Raw genomic sequence first — 24363 nt, forward strand, 5'->3', positions numbered from 1 at the left:
ATGCCAGTACCAAATCTACCTTAATTAACAGTTTGGGGTACCATTATGGTATCTGTACATACTATTAAAATGGATGTGTATATGTTTCACATCTCCTCCTAAACCACTGGGTCAATTTTAACCAAACTTGGTACCCATATTTCTTACTGTCAGGCAACAGTCGCTGTGGAGTCAGAATCACCTACCTATCATAGTTCAGGAGATATGATGTGATAAACAATGATATGCGTGAGAAATAGCTACTATCTCTGTTCACAACATACTTTACAGACATGATCCACTTGTGCCGTTGAATTTATGTACACAAAAGTATCACTGTACAATACAGTTCAACACTGAGATGGTTGAAAAACTGCTGCATCATGCATGTAGTTTTAATACATTTATTCTTGACTACTAAGACATTCATACATCAAGTAATCATAAAGGAAATCCCTGACATCACACAGCACTTGCAGCTTTCAGCTGTGAAGCGTGAACAGCAGTAGGTGAAAACAATAGCCATGTATTAAGCTGTGATGAGGTGTTTACCAAATCGCCTTGTAGACGCTTGAAGCAGCTGTGCCCAGTGTACAGAAATTTCCTGGTATACTGTACTTATACCCTTGCACATTTTACTAATTTCTATTACAACTGTTTCTTAATATCTTGATATCAGAAGTGTTTTCATGAATGCATAGGAATGAAGTTATTTTGATATTACTTAATTACTTGGTTTGACACACTTAATTTCATAAAATACTGGAAACGGAGAACATGGTTGACACAGAGCTCAGACCAGGAGTACATTCTAATGCTGACTGACTTTGGTGCAACAAGAATAACTAGCAAAATTTGCACAACATCAGAAGGAGTCATACTTTTGGTAATAGCGTGAGTTGGTTGATTTGGGGTAGATGACCAAACAGCGAGTTCATCGGTCCCATCGAATGAGGGAAGGAAATCAGCCATGTCCTTTCAAAGGAAGCCTAGAGCAATTTAAGGAAATCATGGAAAACCTAAATCAGGATGGCCGAATGTGGGTTTGAACCGTTGTCCTACCGAATGGGAGTCCTGAATGTCGAGTGGTCCCAAATGCCTACAATTGCTATCATAAATAATCTCTCACACCTTGTATGTCTTGTTATATGAGCAATTCATTTTTTGGAGACTGTGGTCAGCTACTTAATGCAAATTGCCTGTGTGCACAACCTCCATTGTGTCAGTTGTGGTTATGACATCCCACCGCCCACTGATCCTCGAAGTATGCTGGCTTAATTTAGGAAAGTAACACTAGGAACGTAAGGTCCCTATTGCCTCCCATTTTTTGAAGAGCAGAAAAATATCCCATCCCAGTGGTAAAAAATTTTCCTACTGCTGCGGCCAGACCATCTGCAGTACCTCATGTACTTACTCCCTCCTTTCACATGACAAGTAAATTAGCCCATGGGGGCGATAGGCTCACCTCTCGTATGTCTTCTGTAGCACCATCTTCAGGGACTTAGACTCACCGCACCCATGTGGAGAAGCAGCGTCCTTCTATGGCATCTAAGGTGACAAGGCTTCTTTTAGGGAACTCTCTCTCCAGAAAACTAAGCATCAGCAACCTGCTCCACTATTATGAGGATGAACTCTCACAGGAATCCTGGCCCTTTAAAGTAGTTAAGGAGAACAAGAAATCTCAGTAGAAGGCAATTTCAGTGATCCTGGATGCAAGGGTTCTTTGTTTCAGCCAAGAAACTAGAGTTCAGATCTAATGTTCTACTCTGCTTTTGCGGTTGGGACAGGGCATTTTGGGTTAGAGTGGTTGTTAATGTGGTTTTTGGACCAGAGGGGGAGAGGCCGAGGCCTTTCTGGTCATCACTGTTTTATACTGTTTTTAATTATTACTTTGTGCAGTTCGTCCTTTTTCTGCTGAACCCTAGCTTCCCTTTTTTAAGCCTGTGCCATCTTACAGCACTTTGATAAATCCAAGGATTCCTTATCCTAAATACCAGCCAATAACAATATAACTGTTGAACAGAATTTTATTATTCCTATAAGAGAGTGGGTTCTGTTCCCATCTTGTAACAGTTCACTCTGACAGATCAGTAGTGTATGTAGGAGGGTTGTCTCTCACAACATGCTGAGCCCCTGGGTACTTTAACTGTACCCAAACACCTGCTGACCTAAAAATTTCTCTTATCTTGGTTTACTGTTGTCGATCATACTAGTTTCAATTGTCTTTTTCATTTATATCATTATAGATCTCTTCTCTACCTGATCAATGGGAGTATTTATTCTGTTACTGTCTTGTGTCAGGCCATTGGCTGTCAGACTTGGAGGCAGTGCCTGTCACTGCAGATGATGCTGGGGAGGGGGTAGAGGTGGGGAGTGCTTGCCTGCTGCTTTCTGGCCTGCAGCGCAGGCTGGCTTTCTCACACAATTACTTATTACTTCTCATCTCTGAGATCAATATGGTGTGTAGTGCCTTGTTTTTACCACTCCCACATACTACCACAATTCAGGGGATTTCTGGCTGATGTCACTAACACCTATTGGACTAGCCTGTAAATGAGAGACAGATGACCTTCCTGTTTAGTCCCTTTATCCCCAACAACTATGAAGGTTTTGTGCCATATTAAGAATATGTATCCTCCCTGTCACCCTGTCATAAGATGATTACACCCAAACATTTGATTCTCACTGTTTGAGACACCTGTGTGGAACTGCTGTGACTGTAAGATTGGTTCACCAATACTTTTGCCCTATGTACCACAATTGATACAGATATTCACAGTGTCATTTCTCTTTACTGTTAAGTAACTGCTCTAGATTCTCACCTTCAAAGCTGTCCTTGCTACGTCCTTTAGTAATTTCTGTCTGCATCCAGCAAGTCTTACTTCCAGTTTTAGAAAATAATGTTGCAATAAGTGCAGTTTCCCCCACATTACTTGTGGTGTTGCAATTCTTTCAGTGTAATTTGTTTCAGAAGCTTATGCATAATGGGGAAGGTATCAAGAGCTTTTGAAGTTATCATCACAGGAAGTGTGTGCTGTAAGAAAAGACTGTTTCACCTTTAGCTACCTCAAGCACCCATGTTTTATGACCTGCCCAAGCTACACAGAACAGAGATACCTCTTTGTTGCATTGTAAGCATTTGGAATGATGACAAACAAGAACAACATATGATACATGCAATTCCACGTGTTCATTGTTATTTGTGTCAGTTTCAGAATACAGATGATTTCATCAGCCAAAGTAAGTGCTTGTGTGTTGGAGAAAGTGAATAATGTTTAGCTTTGATGTGGTTTCATATTTATTCCATTTTCAATCTCACACACACTAAAGATCAGCTCTTTGAGATATTTAATAGAATAATTATTGAATGATTAAAGCACGATTCTTGTGTGTGTGTGTGTGTGTGTGTGTGTGTGTGTGTGTGTGTAAAAAATGTTGTGATGATGAGCATGATATCTCTACTCACAGCCTATGGAAGACTTCAGGACTCATGGCCACCACACAGAAACTAGCTGCAATTATTGTAGTGTCATTCACACATTATTTTCACTTTTCTCTTAAGCAAAAACTCTTGCAGCATTAATAATATCCAAATTAAATTATTAAAATATCTTTTTCACATAAATGAACTGCATTTAGTCACATGTGCAAAATATCACGGGATACATTTCCAGGTAGACTGAAATATGCAATTGACAGAAAAAAATGAGTGAGAGATTGATAATTACCAACTAGTCTCACTGCTTACCTCCTTCTCAAAGGTAGTGGAAAAGACTGTATACATGAGAAGAGCAACATGGAAAGGAAAGGCAACCACTCACAGGGAAATAATTGATGTGTGGTGCATAGAAACACTGGCTTTCGAGCTCTTGCTCTTTCTCAAGTAGAAGTACAGACATCCACCCACAAAACAACACAGACACCCAAACTCACACACCAGTGACCACAGTGAGACTTACTCTTGATAATCAGTAGCAGTTGCCTGGACAGATGGAGATGGGAAGGGGATAGAGAAAGACGTGTGAGGTGTGGAGGGGCTAGTGGGATAGTGTGAGGCAGAATTTTCCACAGATAACTCAGCAGCTGCACAATGAAATGGAAGGAGTTAAAGGGTAGAGCATATGAGAGGTATGGTGAGGAAGGGGCAGAAGTGAGAGGAGGAAAGGAGAGGAAGATGGAAATAAGGAGGGAGGCATGGAAGGAAGAGAGGAATTTTGAGGGGTGGAAAAGGGAGGAGAGAAGAGAAGGTGAGAGGGAAGGCTAGATAAAAAAGGGGAGGGAGGAATACACCAGCTTGGGGTGGGAGGGGGAGTGGAAGATTGGTAGAAGAACGCAGCACATGATCTGGATGGGGAAGGAGTGACATGGACAAAAGAGAGAAGGGTGATGCAATGGGCAACAGGTTAGCAGAGGTTTAGGCCAATGATATGCTGCAGAGAGAATATGCATCTACGTAGTCCAGAGAAAATAGTGCCAGAAGGGAGCATCCAAATGGCTCATGTAGTGCTCAAGTTTGTGGTTGGCTGGTGGCCATTCATGCGAGTAGACAGTTGGTTACTTGTCATGCCCACATAGAATGTTGTACAGTAATTGCAGCATAGCTGATATAAAACATGGCTCCTTTCACATGTGGCCAGCTTGTTACAGGGTAGGACTGTGGTAGAATGTGGTGTGTGGAGACTGCTCTTGCACCTTGGTCGAACAAAAAGGAACGACCCATGAGGTACAGGATTGGGAGCAGTATTGGAACTGGGAATGGATAAGGATATTCTGTAGGTTTGGTGGGCGGCAGAACACAACTTTAGATGATGTGTGTAGATTTTTGGTCGGATATCCCTTATGTCGGAGCACGAAAAGTGATATTCAAAGCCCAGGTGGAGGCTGTGGTTGGCCTTTACAAGGCTGGGGTGATCAAAAGACTGCTGGTCAGTGGCTGGTTAACAGGTTTACTGGTGTCATAGGAGGAGATGTTATGGGAAATCTGTTTATGGATGATCTGGGTAAGATACTATTTGTCAGTAAAGGCTCTTGTAAGGTTATCGGTATGTTTCAACTGCTTTCCATTGCAGATGTGGTATCCACAGGTGGTAAAGTTGTAGATAAGAGAATTATTGATGTGAAATGAGTGACAGCTTTCAAGTGGAGGTACTGTGGGTGGATGGTGCACTTGATATGAATAGATGTATTTATGGAGCCATCTGAGGGGTGTAATTCAACATCTGGGAAGGTGGCTCAGTGAGTTGAAGAGGACCAAGTAAAGTGTGGTGCTGCCATGAGTCCACATCATGAAAACGTCATAAGTGAGTGAGCACCAGACAAAGGAATTTAGGTATTAATGGGAGAGGCCCATAAATAAGGTGGCATAGACTGGTGCCATGCCACCAGTACCAACTTTTTTTAAATGGATGTGCCCTTTAAAAGTGAAATAATTGTAAGTTTGGATGTGTTTGGCAAGGAGGATTAAGAAAGAGGAGATGATGTTGATATCAGAAGGATATTGGGAAAGGTAATGTTCCGTGACTGCAAGGCCATTGGTGTGGGAATGTTGGTGTGTAAGAACGTCACCTTCACAGTGACCCACAATATTCTGGTGGTAATGGGACAGGTGAAAAGATCGTGAGGGAAGTGAGTGGTGTCGTGAATGTAGAATGGAGGCTACGGACAGTACTTTAGAGCTGTCGACAACAAAGGCAGAGGATTGTTCTGTGGGAGCACTGTACCCAGCCACTGTGGGATGACTGGGAAGTAGAACTGTGCAGTTGGGTTTGTGGAGTTCGGAGAGTGGATAAAAGATAGTTGTGTAAGGGGTTGCTGGTGTGAGTAGGGAGATGGATTCAGGTTTTGGGATGGACCTAAGGCCTTGAGAAGCTTCTGGAAGTCCTGTTTGAATTCTGGAATTTGCTCATGGTTGTAAGGTTAATACACAGAGATGTTGGAAAGTTGGCAGAGACCCACAGCCACGTAATCACTACAATTTGTGTTCACTGTGGTGGAGCCTTGTCTGCAAGTTGGATGATAAGGTGTGGATTGGTTTTCAGGTTATGGGTAGTGGTGTGTTCCATAGGACTGATACTGGACTCACTGAGGAGGGATTTAGGAGAACAAAGTGAGGCCAGATTAGAAGTGAGAAATTCCTGAAAGTTTACCAGAGGACGATTGGATGGAAGGCCAGGAGAATTATGGTTGCAGGGAGGTTGCCTACCAACACATTAGCTGTAACACGTGTTGTATGCTCACCCTAAAAAAAAGTTTGTGTGTGTGTGGAGTGCTGAAAAGTAAGTAGGGTCCAGAACCTTTTTACCACTTTTAGCAATATCAATGCATTTTCAATAAAGTGTACTACCAAGCTGATAGTACTTTGACAGAAAAAAAGTGGGGGGGGGGGGGGCAAATATCATTCCTTTTGTTGGATTTTAATCACAAAATACTTTTTAAAGAGATTATGACATGCATGTAAGGTCCTCAGCCTGAAAGTATTGAATAACATTTATTGTGGAAAGCAACATCTAGCATGTAGACTTAAATTTTTGGGTTCAGTTTAACTGAAAAATTTGGATCATTTATGGAACTTGTAAAAGAATTAGTTAAAAATAGTAAATATTATTTCAGAATTTTAAGATATAGAGTAACTGACTAGATTACAATATTTTCAAAAGGTAGGTGTAAAGTATCCCACCTCAACCCTTTGGTATTAAATGAGTGAAACAAGGTTTTACATGGGGTTCTGGTTGGCTGTTGTCAGTGGGGTATGTGGTGAATAAATGCTTTAAAAAGTATGGAGACTTCTGCAGGGGCCAGAATTTTGACAGAAAGGTTGACAACAATGTTAAGAGATAGGTATTAAGGAGCAATGTGGCCATAGGACGTGAGTAGTTGGGACAACTTCCTCTGATGGAGCTGGGAATGCTGTTTCAACTGTTGAAAGGCAAGAATTTCTATTGCAGTAATAACATTCAGGACATTGTGATCACAAAGTACGATGATTTTGAGAGAGGAGTAGAGGCTCTCAAGTATGATTTAAACTGTCCGCAGCTCATGGTCTAGTGACTAATGTTGCTACCTCTGGATCCTGGGTATGATTCCCGGCCAGGTTGGGATTGTCTCTCATTGTGGACTGGGTGTTTGTATTGTCCTCGTCATTCCATCATCATTCATAGATGTGGCTAATTTGGACTGTGTGCAGATTGGGAATTTGTATTGGTGCTGATGACCATGCAGTTGAGGCCCCCCACAAGCCAGACATCATCATCATACGGTTTAAACCGGGATTGTACGGTTATGAAGGACCAGATTGGTGAGGTTGAGGGAGTGATGGAACTGGAAAAGTGAGAGAATGCAGTACATGATCTGGACAGGGAAGAAGTAGTGTGGACAGAAGAGAGAATGGAAAAGGTAAGATGAGGCAGTGGGAAACAGGTAAGCAGAGGTTTAGGCCTGGGGATTGTGAGAGCACAGGATGTGCTGGAGAGAGAATTTCCACCAGCATTGTTAAGAGGAAGTTTTGCTGGAAGAGATACCCAAATGGCTCGCATAGTGAAGTAACTGTTAAAATCATTTTCCTTATTCCAAAGGAAAATACTTAGCCTTCCTTTGAATTAAAAAAGGTTTCTCCATGTAACATTCTTATTTTTAAAGTCTCAAGTCGGCTTATTACAAAATTTGAAAGAAGGGATACTGTCAGCTAATATTGTCTGTGACTTGTGAAAAGCATTTGAGCATGCAGATCACAGTATTCTTAAAGACGCTCAAATATTATGGTATCAGAGATCATCTGGTAACTGGTTTTTGTCATCTTTAAGGATACAGTATGTTTCATTAATAAATATAGCCAGTGTTTAGCATCTTCAGAATGGGAGACAATCACACCAGTGTCCCACAGAAATCAATATTGGGTTCTTACTTATGCTTGTTGAATATAAATGATCTGCCATCATATATCCAATAAACTGAAATAGTTCTCTTTGGTTGTGATGAAAGTGTTATAATCAAACCTATTGGAGAAACTTAAGCAATTGAAAATTGTTAACTGGTTCGTCACAAGTAAATGGTCACTGATTAAACACAATGTGTCCAATTGTGTGTTGTACAAGGCCTGACCACACCATTAGAAGTAATGGGTGAAGGTAAATAAATGAGTGAAACAGAATATTTTGTATTGTTTGATGTTCATACTGATAAGAACCTGACCTAGAAGTTGTCTGTTACAGATCTTCTTAAACTCCACAGCTATACTACTTTTGCATTACACATAATACCAGATTTTGGAAATGAAAATTTCAAAAATCGGCTTATGTTTCTTATTTTTCTTAACTAATGTTTTACAGCATCATATTCTGAGAGAACTTGTTATTGAGGAAGACAATATTTTGTTGCTCTGAAGCATGTAATATGGATATTGTATGCTGTCCACCTCAGAACTTTTGAAGGAAGCTCTTTAAACAATTCACCATTACAACAGCAGCTTCACAGTACATGATGTGACTGGATTGGTGAGAATGAAATGGGGTATCAAATATGTAGGGACAACTGAAAATTTGTGGTTAACTGGGGCTAAAACCACTGTCCTTCACAGACTCTTTTTCTCCAGTGGTGTGATTCCCATTTACCCCATGAAAAATGATAATGGCAGTGCTCAGAAATTATAAATGGGAACATGACTGACAATATATGGTTTTTGATATGCAGTAAAACTTCGTTAACATGAATCTGAAGGAGCCAAAAAATCAGGAGTTCGTGTTAAAAAGAGTTTGTGTTAAAAAAAATTACTGCAGTACACTAATGTGTAACACACTACACTATCAATCACGTTGTTGTAGACTTATAACACTATAAAGTGATTGTATGATTACAAGTACTCACAATTATGTACGTTACTTTCTTGGAAAAAATTTGGTCATGGTTCGCTGACAGTCATGGGAATGATAATATTTTGTAATTTCACAACCAATTTTAATGATAGCATCCATAAACCCAGCAGTGTTGTCGGATGTTAAAGCGAACTGTTATAACCAGTCCAAGGCTGTAAACATCTCCTAACGGGTAGGTGGAATGGTTTCTGTATTCTCTTCCTCTTCACTTTCTTCTGATGACCCTTCTTGCTCGTTCACAGCTTTTGGCACATCCGATTCCAGAGCAGCACATACGGCAACATTGTCGTCTACACTAATGAATCCTTCGAAACTAATCCCAGGGTTTGCAATGTCCTGCAGAACTGTCCATTCATCAGGTGAAGTGGCATCTTCAGTGTTGCTATGTCTCTAAGCTCTGTTAAAGCACTTCCCTATATGATGCGACGATACTGAGTTCCAGGCTGCTGCGATGGCTTTTATTGCATAAAGCAGATTCCAATTTGGGGTTGCACTATTGTTTTTAGCAGCACAAATTTCAGCTCTTACAAGTCGCTTACGATAAGCTCTCTTTATGAGAGATATTATGCTTTGGTCCAAAGGCTGAAGGCCGCTTGTGGCGTTGGGTGGAAAAAACTGAACCTTTATGTTGGATAGGTTCAGATCATGATCGTTATGGGCAGTACATCTGTCCAATGTAAGAAGAACATGTCTATTTTGAGCAACCATTCGACTGTTGCAACAAAGAAGCTACTTGCGAAACGATGTGCCATCAATCCAAGCTTTCTTGTGGTGAGAGTAGGTGCAAGGTAAAGTGTCCATAGTTATGTTTTTAAAATAACGTGGTTTCTCGGATTTACCGATAACCCAGGGATGAAACTTCTCACTGCCGTCAGCATTACAGCACAGTACAACAGTCACACGTTGTTTGCTTTGTGCTCCACCGTGGCACTTATCACCTTTTATCCCCATGGTGTGATTTGGAAAAAGATTGTAGAAAAATCCAGTTTCGTCCATGTTAAACATATCTCACGAGGCATACTTTTCCCTCACTCAGTTGAATTCATGCAACCAGCTGTTCACACTCTTCATCAACCACAAATTTGTACAGATGAAATTGAATGTCTCTTTTGGAACTGATACAACTAACCAGCAGAACAACGGGAGTCTTCAATGCCCATATCTTTAGCAGTATCATTTGCTTTTGACTCAGTCACAGGGCCAGTTAAAGGTATGTTAGATGCACGCATATGATTGGACCATTCTAGCACTAACATTTCGATGTCTTCATACTCGGTGGTACGAAGTCGTTCAGATTTGTTTCCGGAACCTGATGCCGCAGCATTAATAATTTTTTCTCGGTTCTTAATAATCGTAGATAAAGTAGATTTAGGTATTCCAAACTGCTCTGCAATTGCTGTTTTCTTGGTACCGTGGTCCACTTCATCTAGAATCTTAAGCTTTAACTGTACATTTAGAGCTGTCTGTTTCCTCTTTGCCATTTTCGTGTGCTACAGTACCAGTTGTAACTGTAGTTTTTATTCGGTATTCCAACTTGATACGGCTACGACTAACAGAACACCTGTCAAATCTGGCACTGATTATGTTCCTAAATGCTGCTGCACACATTATTGAATGTCTTACAATGTACAGCATATGCTGATTGTTGAGGTGATAATCGCGGCTACTGACCTACAATACTTTAAAAGCGAGTCAACAATAAGTATAATTAGCTTTGTAGCTACATTTCCTACATTCATTTCGGGAAAAAAATTGCGCTTTAGAGTACTCTAAGGTCGGAAGTTTGTGTTACAGTGAAATTTAATTACGCTAGGAACTGAAACAGAATTCGTAATTAGCCTTAACCGAAATTCATGTTAACTGATAAAACATACCATAAGAACTAATGTATTCCTGGTGGGACCAATATTTTTTTCGCGTTACTGCGAGTTTGTCTTATGTGAGTTAGTGCTAATGAGGTTATACTGTAATTCCAAATCATTTAGCCACCTATGTACCGTATTTACTTGAATCTAAGCCGCACCTGAAAAATGAGACTCAAAATCAAGGGAAAAAATTTTTCCCGAATCTAGGCTGCGCCTGAAATTTGACACTCGAAATTCAAGGGGAGAGAAAAGTTTTAGGCCGCACCTCCAAATTGAAACAAAGTTGGTCCATTGCAATATGAGACACAGTTTAGGTCGAATGAATGACGACACAGCTACAGTAGTTTGGTTCGAGTCGTAAGCTTAGCAGTTAAGCTTTACCAGGTAGCCATTGCTATGCGTCAGGTGCTCCGTCCGTATTTATACGGGTACCCTTCCTTTTTCATATGCTTCGTCTGGTTTGAAATGATTGCTTATTTTTCTTTGATCTGATAAGTGCCGTTCTCTTTGTTATAGGTGTTGACGTCACTCTAAGCTGGAAATGCATTACTGTACTGTGTCATGCATTGTTTGTCACATTCTGATAATGTGTGTTTACGACCTGTCGCCGCTCGCGGCATGGCTTGCTATTGTGCATGCTACCGCCGCTAACAATTAAAAAACAAAAGAGAGGAATCGTCTCATTAGTAAAACAATGGCAATAGACTGCTATTTGTTGTTACTTACACTGCTGCTTTCTTCAATAATGATCAACAAGAACGAAATAACAGACTGCGTATGATAGAAGATGTTCTGAACGAGAGTTTAGCGAATATTTTTGTCCGTTTGAAAATCTTTGCAGACGCCTCTTAAGTACATTACATTCTGCACAGAAATGAGAGTCATCTTAGATTTAAAAATCTAGTCAATTGCCGTGCTTCATTTCTGACTGTACCACTACTAGGCATAAGAATAATACAAATATAAACATGGCTTGATATGTATATTCTTCCGTGTTTGCTGTTGTCTCACTCTAGTTTCGTAGTTTATTAGGCAGACAGGATTTAAATGAGATAGCAGCAAACACGAAACAATACATGGCAAAATGTTTATATTCGTATTATTCTTATGGTGAAGAGATTACTGAATGTGATTCACAATACATAAAAGTTCCTATTAACAACCATCTCTTCTCACAGGTAGGAAAAAATTCAGAACGTAGAGTTGGCCATATTGACAAACATCCCAAACAGTCTTGCCAATCGGATTTTCGTAGTACATTGAAATGCTGCTACATTCGAAGATAAACAATACGGAATTTGTATTTACTTCGTTAGATATACTGACGCCGAGGTTTTGGCGCCAGTATTTATCTTTGTGCCTGCAAAGCATGCCTGTGTAGGGCTACATATATTTGGCGGCAGAACTTAGTTGTGACGGCGCCTACCAACATTTTTCAGAACTTCCGCTTACTTATGCACTCGATTCTAAGCCGCAGGCGGGTTTTTTGATTACAAAAACCGGAAAAAAAGTGCGGCGTAGATTCGAATAAATACGATAGCTGAGTGGTGGACTGCCATGTTGGGGACTTGTGTTTGATTCTTGTTACTGCCAAGGATTTTCCTTGGTAGGGGGACTGGTGTGAGATGCACTCAGCCTTGTGAGGCTAACTGAGGAGCTACTTAACCAATCAGTAGTCGATCCAAGGTCAAAAAACCCAACAACAACTGCGAGAGCAGTGTGCTGACCACATGCCTTTCCAGACCGCATTCAGTGATGCTGTTGGCAGAGAGTGATATGAAGGGTGGTTGGGCCCAAGCGTCCCATCCAAGACCAGAACATGAAGCTTTTGTAGATGATTTAATTGAGGAACAGTTTGGCATTAGCAGCAGTCATTAGTGAGAGGATACGATACAATGTTTCAGGAACCATATTGTATCTAGTATAGCAGGAACTCAGAACATAAGGAAGGGTAGTTTAGTTGAGTTTAGTTATGTTCCATTGATCATAATTGTGATCATCTTTCTGTGATAGAGAATGAGTTAGTTTTATAATTATAGTACACTTTCTCTGTGAAAAACACACCAATATGCTGACCATTTACATGACAGTTTGAAAACACACACACACACACACACACACACACACACACACACACACAGTTACAATAGAATTTGTATTGACATGCTCCAGGGAAGTGCAGATGAAATCATCCCAATGAGTAATGAATGTCAAACATCAACTTTCAGCGACCAACATATGCTGACATCCACAAGCAAAACTGACTGTAGGTATCGTGTGACATCTTGTAAATGTAGACTGATGCCAGGAAATTTGTGGAACGAAGGAGAAGTGTCTCCAACTGTGAATATGCACAGAAACTAGGGGGTAGCAAACAGGCAGCACCACTACCCAGTGTCCTAGAGTTTCTGCTTCCTTTTGAATTGTTTCCATTCATTCTTAACTTTTCTGTCTGTGTCTAGTGCCTGCTTGTAGCAAGTGACCTTCAGCTTAGTTAGAGTCTTCATAGCTAATATGAATTTGCGTTGAGTTCTTCTATTTCAAAAGCATTGTAAGCAGCTCTTGAAACGGCATCTTGAGGTAGCCAAATCCAGGACATCATAATGTGATGAGGAGGAAGTAAGGCTAAATAAATCCTCCCAGTGCATTTTTATAAAATACTGCTGACTGCTGGCATGTGATTTTTGGAACTCGTGAAGAGGGACATCCTTGTTCCCCCTCATAAAAGAACATTGAATTTTGGTTTATTCCTCTCATGAAATATATTTGATTTGTGTGCAATGTTCTGACATGTTGTTGCAGTCTTATATTCACAAGATGTGTAAGAAAGACCCAGGAGTGCATGGACATCCTGCATTTCTGAATCCAGGAAGTCAATGTACTCACCTGTTTCCACTGTATATTCAGGTTTTGTCACTCTGCCCTTGACAGTGAAATCTTGTTGAGGATGGAAGTTCAAAAGACTTTCTAACACAAATAGCATGTCTTTGACATATTTTTCAGTTTTGATAAGATACAGCTAATTCATCTCTAACTGTACAGAAAGGAACACTACTTACATAAGTATCTGAAGTCCTGACATTAGAAAGACATTTCAGTCAGTTTTTTCTGTTCTGTGCTAATATCAGTTTGCATTGTTATAGCACCTGTTTGTACTTGGTGGTGCAGGTGCTGATCCAACTTGGAACAACGTCTCATGGAGTAAACACAAAGCCCTCACAGATACCCCAATTCGTAGTGATAATGTGACTCTTGCACAACATTGAAGACACATATGGTCCCTCTGTACACAAGTCACAAGCAAAACAGATAACACAGTCCTCCAAACAGCTTCCTATTCTTCTTAATGTGCTTGCTCAGAGAATCAAGAACACCCACAGTTTAAAATCTAATTTTCGCGTTTCTGGTTGTCATGTCTGACGGACTTTGCTTTATTGTGGATGTATGTTTTATGGATCTGTTAGAAGATTTGTGTCAATTCCTCATAGTGTTTTAATCCTATAAAATACATTCTGCACAACTGGTATCTGCACATCATATCGTAACTTACCCACACTTAGATTGTGTTTTTAATTATGTGACTGACACCATTGGTTTATTCCTGGGCTGAATCAGATCACTAATTTATCATATTAACAAGCCCTGAATTGTATTAAAACTGACGAAGTAGAAGAAAAATGTTCCAGAACATAAAATTTAAAGCAGTAGTTGAATATTGGTTTGAAGAATGTAAGAATTTGGTTACCAGATATTCAAGTAGCACAAAGGATGTTCGTCACAGACAAGGGTATTGTCAGGGGTACCCTAGGGAAGTGTGATAGGTTGTTCTTAGTCCCTGTACACAAGGTGTTTCAGAAGTGTTGCAACAAACTACTAGGGGAGATGCGGCACATCATAAGGGTTGAGAATTGCATAGCAACTCATGGCTCTGAACATGAGGGATAAGTGTAGCACCGGTTGAAGATCGGAAAGAAAACAAGCAGATTGATTGCAACTCATGCTTGAAGTTTGCACCATCAGATACCAAGCATGCCTGGCACTGATGGAGCACTGACTGCCCGACCCGCTCGAACACACCATAAGTTTCTTTGATTGTAGCAGCTGCACAGATGATTGTTGCAATGAAATCTATTTCAGGCTCCACAGGGTCGCGATACATCGCAATGTTATAGAGCTATATACATGTCGTACATCATGTTTGCACTCTTTATGTCCAATAACTGTTTCAAATGAATCACTCTCTTGTTTCCTTTCCGTTCTTCAACCTCTGCTACTACTTACTCCAGATGTTTGCGTGCGTGGCTTGCTAATTAATTTTTAATACTTACCATATGCCCCACCTTTAGAGAAAAGAGAACCATGTGTATGAATATCAAGAGCTCAGATGGAAAACCAGTCCTAAGCAAAGAAAGGGTAGCAGGACGGTGGAAGGAGTATATAGAGGATGTATAGAAAGGCAGTCTACTTGAGGACAATATTATGGAAATGGAAGAGGACATAGACGAACATGAAATGGGGGATATGATACTGTGTGAAGAATTTGACAAAGCACTGAAGATCTAAGTCAAAACAGGGCCGCGGCAGTAGACAACATCCCATTAGAACTACTGATAGCCTTGGGGGAGGCAGCCATGACAAAACTCGTACATCTGGTGAGCAGGACATGTGAGACAGGCGAAATACTGTCAGGCTTCAAGAAGAATATAATAATTCAAATCCCAAAGAAAGCAGATGCTGTGACAGGTGTGAAAATTACCGAACTATCAGTTTAATAAGTCACGGTTGCAAAATACTAACACGAATTCCCTACAGGTGAATGGGGAGACAGGTAGAAGCCAACCTTGGGGAAGATCAGTTGGATTCTGTAGAAATGTTGGAACACGCAAGGCAATACTGACCCTACGACTTATCTTAGAAGATACGTTAAGGAAAGGCAAACCTAATGTGTAGCATTTGTAGACTTAGAGAAAGCTTTTGAAAATGTTGACAGGAATACTCTCTTTCAAATTGTGAAGGTGGCAGGCGTAAAATAGAGGAAGTGAAAGGCTATTAACAATTGTAAAGAAACCAGATGGCATTTATAAGAGTCGAGGGCATGTGATGGAAGCAGTGATTGAGAACAGAGTGACTCTTTGCCTTTTAATATGTCTGCTTGTGTCTGTATATGTGTGGATGGATATGTGTGCGAGTGCGATGCTGTAAGCTTGCTTATCACAAGCCCATTGGATGTCTGCAATATCTTGGTGAAGCTTGTCTTTCAGTTGCTTTCTCACTCATAAAAACAAGAAAAACTTAAGGCAAGGGGTTGGGCGAATATGGCGGGTGTGGGATGGTGATAACCGACTGTCTGGTCAGATGCTCAGTAACAGATAAGTAGTCTGGGTTCTTGCATTGTCATGCAGTAAGAACCAGTCCTGAGAAGGCCACAAACCAGGGTGGCGATGTTGAATTGCTTATCATAAATGTCACAAGACTTGGATGTAAAAAGTTTGGTTCACTATATGACATGGAGGAACAGACTCATAATGAACGATGCTTTATCATCAAAGAATGCAATCAGCATTGTCTTTGTTCTCGAATGTTGTCATTTGATTTTTAGGCGAGTGATCCAGGACTCCACCATGCAGCACTTTGATGCTTCATGTGAGGGTCATGCTGGAAGCACCAACTTTCATTGCCAGCAATAATCTTTGACATAAATTTGGGATCATGTCTGGCTCTTTCCAGTAGTTCAGAAGAAATTCTTCGTCTTTCCTCTTAGTATTTATTAATATTTAGTATCAAAAACAGTCTTAATCACAATTTATTTACTACGGTGACCGGTTTCGACCACTACTGTGGTCATCTTCAGACCTACAAGTCGTATATAAAGCTTTAATTAGAGGGCTGCACACATTAAAGAAAAAAACATAACGTTATAAAGCTATAAAACAATGAATTACCAATGAGTATGGACCTCCTTCTGCTGGAGAATCGCTACTGGAGAAACCAATGCACATCTTACTGTATGTAATGGCGGCTCTGCCCACTTCTGATGGAATGATGTCGTTACTAACCAATGGGTTAAGATTGAATAACGGTGTAAAATTTCTTAGTTAAAAGAACATTGTCAAGAAAGGAAAATAAACACACACTAAACTTAGCTTATTTAATAGTTATTGACAATTAAAAAGCATTAAAAATATTTAAACATGTAGGATAAATGAATTTTGTTTTGACAGTACATGGGTTGCCCTCTCAAGACCTGTTAGTGAACCATTTGGAACCACTGGTTGCCATGGTGAAGTTAGACGCCATTCCAAAGATGTGGCAGCAGCCTGCTTGACAATGTCCTTTTAACTAAGAAATTTTACATTGTTATTCGACTTATAACCCATTGGTTAGTAATGACATCATTCCATCAGAAGTGGGCGGAGCCTCCATTATATAAAGGAAGATGTGCACTGGTTTCTCCAGCAGGAGGAGGTCCTTACTCATTGGTAATTCATCGTTTTATAGCTTTATAAGTTGATGTATTTTCTTTCATGTATGTAGCCCTCTAATTGAAGCTTTGTGTACAACTTGTAGGTCTGTAGATGACCACAGTAGTGATGGAAACCGATCACCATAAAGCTAAATTGTGATCAAGACCGTTTTTGATAGTAAATATTTGTAACACTTCGATCACTGTTCACTCCCACAATGTATCCAAAAGTAATTTTCTCATTGTGTTCTTCTGTTAGTGTGTGAGGGACAAGTTTTGCATTAAGTTTCCATTTCCCTAAATTTTCCTGTAAAATCTTGTGACACACATCACGATTCAAATTAAGTTGTTCTGATATTGCATGCACAGCTATGTGATGATCTTCTTGCAATAACTGTTTTACACGCTCTACGTTTGTGTTATATTCTGTAGACAGGTGACCAGCTTTGGGATCATCTTGCACAGAATCTCTGCCTTCATGAAACCAATTGTGCCACTTGAAAGCACGACTTCTTGAAAGTGCTTAATTATTTTCCATATTTCAGAAGGGGTTTTCAAAAGCTTAATGCAGAACTTAATGTTCACTCTTTGCTTGCAATTTGCATCTGTTGTGTCACTGTAACTAATGCACCAAGAATCCAAACAGCATGTTGGTAAGCACGGCCCAATTACCTAGTGAGTTTGCACATGGCCAAGGTTGTTTTGAGCATGCACACATATGAAGTAACATAAAAACAACATTAATTCCTTTTTAGTATTGCAAACTAAATAATAAGAAACCTATTCCGGAACTTTTCTGGTAATGGGAGTATAATGCTTTAATCTAAGTAATCTTGAATCATTTTCCGTGCTCTCATTTGTATTTTAATTGTTGTACGTTGCAGACATAGTGTTAGTTTCACATTTCAAATTTTGACTTCCAGATTACATCATCTTACATAATGCGGTTGTGTACTGTTGAAAGCGTTTGTAATGGAATCGTCTGTAGACAAATTAACAAAACATGGGAGTCATTTGGAAATGAAACAACACTGCAGTATGATGACTCTAGTAATTCTCTACACATATACATCACAGGAAATGCTTGTCAAGGTGCTCAAGGTGAGAAGCATTTTATTGTTATTTTGCTTCTTATTATTAATTTATTCCATTAATATTATCAGGTAAGTAAAATTGTGAAATTTTTGGATTTATTGCCTGCATATTAAATAAAACAATAAAATTATTCCCTAGCTAATTTTAACCATGGTCATAAAGCTCAAAAATTAGAGGAGAATATGTTAGGTATTGTTGAATAAAACAAATAGTTGCTGGTATTAATTGAGTGATCTAAAACATAAATTTAGCTCTTTTTGGTGTTTTTTTTTCTTTCATTTATGAATTCATATTGGGGGTAGACAGTACAGCAGTCTTTAGTATAGGGTTTTGCTGCTATTGAGGGATGAGGACAGTTAGATAATGTCGGAAGGAAGCAAGTTAAAAACACATATGTGGTTGAGTTATTGTATTGCCAACTGAGAAGGTTAGCGCAGTGCTCAAGACATTAGGTTTTTCTTTTGATAGCACAAGGTCCAAGTCTGCATTTTGTCAACATGGCTCAGGTTTTAGTATAACCTCAGGGAAATACCAGAATAGTTTTGAAACGCCGTCCTCCCAAAATTGGGTAGAATTCTAGCTTAATGGGTTGAGTTCTAGTAAGATGCAAGTGACATCAGAAAAAAAAGAGTACTCACAGCTGCATCCTGTTGCCCCATTGAAGAGCAGGATAAGGAAGAAGCAAAATAACATGTTACATACATGACCTACTGTGGTTGGGACTGAGTAGTCAGTTGAAAGCTCAAATATGGGATATAGATTCAAAGTGAGAAAAAGGTTACTAGTAACATGAAGGAAGAAAACTTGTAGCTGCAGTGATATTAAATTGATGGGAAATACCAGCTTATAAAAAGCATACAGGAAAGTGTATCTTGACGAGTAACAATGTCCAGCAACAGTGTTGCATTAAAAGCAAAATAAATTGTGTACAAAATGCCTTTCATAAAAGGCTAAACACAAACAACTGGAAATGATTCTTATACAAAGAAGTGTGAAGTTACACAGTGGTGGTGTTTGTGGCTACATGTGATATTCCAGGTGACCAAGTGCAGATCAGTAAAAGGATCACATACCCACTCCTCGTGGCCAAAGGTTACTTAACAAAGTGCCCTTTCAGGAGGAAATCAGTTGCACTGCTTGGGCTCCTAAACACTCCACAGGGGTTCAGTTGTATTCAGAACAGGGAACTGAGGGGGCAGACATGGTGTTATTCTTCATCATTGTGTTTATTAAACCTGTCTGCAGCAAATCCAGAACTGTCATGGGAGCAAAATTGTCTTCTTGAGCCCAGGGTGTTCACCTGAGAACATGGTTAGCAGCATAAAGTGAGAATTTTAAGCTCAAACATTTGCTTAATCTTGCATTGTAGCTTACCCATGCAGGATGACAAGTGGACCAAGACCACAGTATGACAACATGCCTCATGGCACCACATGAACCCTCATTGTGCTTCACTGAAGGACAGATGATACAGTCCAAATTATAGGCTTCAGCTAGCTTACGCCAAATGTAAATATGTTCATGTATCATGAAGAAATTAAGACAGTCAGATGACAGTTCCCTTTTGTAGTTGTATAATTTGTATGCTGACAACACTAATTTCACTATTTCAAAGTATTGCATGGTGTAATTAGCGGTTCTGAAACAACCATGTTATTGTGAATGTTTGCCACATTCATTTCATACCAGATAGCTTTTCATCATGCATTGTAGATATTTATTTATCTCAGATGTTAACTGGTGTGCTTGCTGTCTGCAGTCTGCTTCAAAATGCTATTATCTCCATTAGTTAGCAGCTTCAATTTTGAACAAATGTTGTGTTTTTCTGGAGTGTTCTTCATGTTCGATGTATAGTATCATTACAGTTGACATGGTAATTCTCCCAATAACAGTAAGAATGATAGTTTTCATTACTGAAGCTCATGCAACAATAGACATAAATGAAATTTCAACACCACAGTATCTTACAGCTGTCACTGATAGAAAGAGTGTGATGTGTGTACATTCTCACCTGCTAGTTGGCAGTCTTCAACACAGGAGGATGGGCGACACAATAGTATTTTTTTTTTTTTTAAAATACAGTTAATACACAGGGGTACATGTCATGTTAGCCATTCCCTGTAGACTGGACTATAATATGTGTTTTAATGTTCTATTGGATTCCCATTTGCCCCCCCCCCCCCCCCCCCCCCCTCTTTCAGTTGAAAGCAATAATATTCATATTACCATGCTCATGATAACAGTAATAAATAATTTAATTCTCAGTTTTAGCACTTTTCTAAATTTTATTTAGACATGCTACAGAAATTCAGTTAATGATCTTTATTTCATATATTACTCCACTATATAAAAGAATGTCTTCTTCTCAGATGTCATTACTAATACCAGAGAGCACTTACCTACATTGGCATATAACTTTCAGATGTTGCCACATTGAGTACAGTGTTCATCTTCTGGCTCAGACGTCCTTCTTGTGCAGTGCCAAAACATATGTACAAACAGCCTACATATGACGTCATTTAGTACTTACATTTAAGAGAAATAATTTCTGTAGTAAATGTCATCAATATTGAGATTGTTAGCCTCATTTTTTGTGACAATTTCACATGCTTGTGGTCTTAAGCAATAACTAAGTAAAATATCTTTGGAACGGTGCACCAAAGATACAAAGTTCAGTAGGACCACAAGACTAGGTAACTGAATCATCAGAGGGTACGGTACAGTAAATTAATATGCATTGATATGTATATTATTTAACTGAATAGTTTATTTGGCAGTGATCAGTGGACTATAGAGGCAATTTAGTCTAAAGATATCTCCATTTTCAAACTGACCCCACAAATGTGTGTGTGTTCCATTAAATTTGGGAAAATCAAAATTGCTCTTCTGGTGGGAGTCTGGGAGATAGCATTATGGTGCAGGGAGTGAGAGTACAAATTTGATGTCAAATTTAAAATGAAATTGGTAAGAAAGGCTCAAGGAATAAGTATACACTGCAAGATATGTTTGCATTAAGAGATGTTAAGGTAATTTATAGAAGATGCTACACATAAATGTATTCACTATCTTTACAAAAAGTGTAGCTCCTTCCTTTTTGCCTGCTGTCAGTGTGTGCAGTGAAGTATAATAGCAGAACAAATGTCTTTTTTTTTGGCAAGGGCCACAAGGGAGAAGTTGGGACACTATGTATTTACTTTGTACAGAGGGTACCAGGCCATCTGATATTCATTGTTGGACAGACTGTAGCAATTGATCTATATCAGGAACAGTAGAGCTGGAAGTGGTTTATGCTTAAATAAGGAGATTGGGCAACATTCCATGACATAGTCAAATTATATAATTGCTCATAATAAGGAAGGTTTTATGAAATATTTGATTGAGACAACCAGGTGAATTTATTGAGCAGGTGCCTGACAAATAACTGATGGCACCTACTGTTAGAATTCACTCCAGGGGACAAAGTATAAGCATAGCAGCATACTGTCACACACACAATCTCCAATAAAAGGTGTCTTGGATTCTGAACAAAGGAATGCGTTTTGTTTTCTCACAGTGTCCAATGTTATACTCCCAACATAGCAGAAAAACTTCTTAAGGCTTAGGATAAGAGGCACTTGATTGCCCTACTGGAACTGTTGACTTACACGAATGTGATTTCACTTTTTCATGCCCTCCCAGAAATAGTAGGGCTACAGTAAGGGAATGGATACAGATAAGGGAATATGGTTCAAGTATTGTCCCACAGTGGGACAATATCACAGAAAATCTGAAGAGTATGTAGAAGTATAGTTCATGTTCTGTAAAACCCTCCTATTTTCAACAGGATGTTAATTACCCATCAGGACCACAACTCAATATTTTGGTAATTATTGATTTCAATTTATTTAACGAACGATCTTTAGTCTTGCAATAAGACTGTAATGAACCTCATCAGTAAACATACCATAAACAATAATTATTTCTAAGGCTTAAAAGTGCATGTGATAGTCTCTACAGGCGAATGATAATAGCAATCTGTTACCAACATACTTCATTGTACTAGTGAACAACAAAATGGTAGCTAGGACAAGATAGGTCAATTCTCCTACCTCCTCATTTCCCCCTCATTGGTAAGTGCCAGTGAGAAGCCTTTGGCCTAGTGCAGCTTAGTCCATAACTCTAAGCACACACTGTAATCTTAGTTTCATTTCTGCCCCATGTGCCACACAGGTAGCATTGTAGGAAGCAACTACTGAATGAATGCTTATTGTTAGTAGGTTCAGTGTGACAACACTGTGCTTCATCTTGCTGCTGCAAGCATGGCTTTGCAATAGTTCACCACATTCCACATGACTAGTGCAGACCAAAGGCTTCCAACCTGCGACAACTGAGGTGTAGGGCGAGATGAGGAGGGGAAAGCATACAGAAAAGGTGGAAGGGAGTACCTTCTATACTTGCCCTCCAGCTGCCAGTTTCGCTGCTCACTAGTATAATATAATTGTGTACGCAATATGTATGGATTATTTTAAGAGACCTATACTTGTGAAATTAATTTATATGGCAAAAAACTCAGTTTTTCCACTCAGTTCTTTCTTTTACTCCAAGGAAACATATCTTTTCTTGTTTCTTGGTAGGTAAAAACTCGAGTGCTCACATACAAATTATGTGCAGTGATGCTGCGACTGCGAGAGACCCGTATATAATGAGTGTAAGTAAAACCTGCCATTACTGTTACTCTTTAATTAGTTGCTGTTGTTTCACCTGCAAGGTAGGTGGAGAGCTTTCTTGGTAATTCAGTAAAAAGAATATGGAATTGGTAGGTATATTATGGTTACAGAGAATGCTATACTTGTGTAATATGTGCATGCTTTGGCTTGAGATTTTATGCAAGGTTCTATCTGTTTCCAAACATATGGAATGGAAAACAGTAGAAAAATGGACAAACTAATTGGCAAACAAAAATGTTCCAGTAGAATTCCAACAAATTAGACATGACGTTTTTCCACATAACGATTTTCGACCTTTGAAAGAATAGTACCATTCATTCCTTTCTTCTGCTTGTTTGAAATAGAGGTAGTTGTGATACGCAAATAATGTTTTGACCATCATCTGCCCATATTACATCATAGTACTAAAGCCATAGGTAGTTTGCGTGGGAAACCTTGAATTCTCAGGGAATTCTGGAAGACTACAGAAAATTCAACTGTAACACGACTGCAACAAATGTATAGAGTCATTTCGTTACACGTTGTAGTTCTTGTGTTGTGAGCTATTAAGTAAAGGAATGCAAAGCAGAACATTGAATTATTATAATATTTGTCAGTTTTCTACCAGCACACTCGCCAATCTGAGGAGCCGTTATTGTTGCCCTTGGGCTCCTAGTCTGTCAGGCCAGTTTGCTACTGATTGATCATCAGTGTCATGTCCATACCAATGCAGCGGAGTTGGGGGTTTTAATTTAACATGCAAACACTTGCTGTTTATTGACAGAAGAGAGAAAAACCAAAGGATTTATGAAGCTTGAAATGTTGAAGAATGCTGACCTAGTAGCAGAATTGACTGCAAGTTACACCCAACAAAGCCCTTTTTTCTTTCCCTATTCAGTAGCGAAGATTCAGATTCAGAAGTGAAGAAATTTTACTGTCTCAATGTTTTTAAGCGGTTCGAGAAGAGCATAAATTTATATACAAAATATTTCAGTATCTTGTTACCAGTCCATCCGCAAAAGCTTTTAAGTAATTTTGATCATAGCTTTTTGATTTGAGTGAGGAGCAGTTGCATAAGTGTGTTTAAAATACTTGTGGAAAAGAATCAACTTTGCTGAACTTGAGCTGATGCTGTAATTTCACGTATTAACCATGAATGATTGGTGCATTTAAAACTTACTGATGTGCAGAAAAACAATTTCTACAATTTCTAGAGATCATTAAGAATCAAAAATCTGTGAACTTTGTCTGCACATTTAAACTACTATTATTTTCTTCCTCTCCAATCACGGTTCAAATGTTGGGTATAACTTTATGCAAACACAATATCTGTTCAGATTTATTTCTTTAATCATATGCCTAGGGCCCCTTGTCGGGTAGACCGTTCACCAGGTGCCGATCTTTCAATT

At 39.3% G+C, this 24363-nt stretch overlaps 1 protein-coding gene across 2 annotated transcripts in view; it reads left to right on the top strand.

The window, feature by feature from the left end:
* LOC126186242 (cation-independent mannose-6-phosphate receptor) overlaps nt 1–24363 on the top strand; it is a 628020-nt gene that overhangs the window by 330178 nt on the left and 273479 nt on the right. For both annotated transcript variants that reach the window (XM_049928195.1, XM_049928194.1), the window contains exons 19-20: nt 18098–18275; nt 22883–22956. In XM_049928195.1, coding sequence (XP_049784152.1) covers nt 18098–18275; nt 22883–22956 — 252 coding nt within the window. The remainder of the gene's footprint in view (nt 1–18097; nt 18276–22882; nt 22957–24363) is intronic.

This window comes from Schistocerca cancellata, chromosome 1 (genome assembly GCF_023864275.1).
Source record: "Schistocerca cancellata isolate TAMUIC-IGC-003103 chromosome 1, iqSchCanc2.1, whole genome shotgun sequence".
NCBI lineage: Eukaryota > Metazoa > Arthropoda > Insecta > Orthoptera > Acrididae > Schistocerca > Schistocerca cancellata.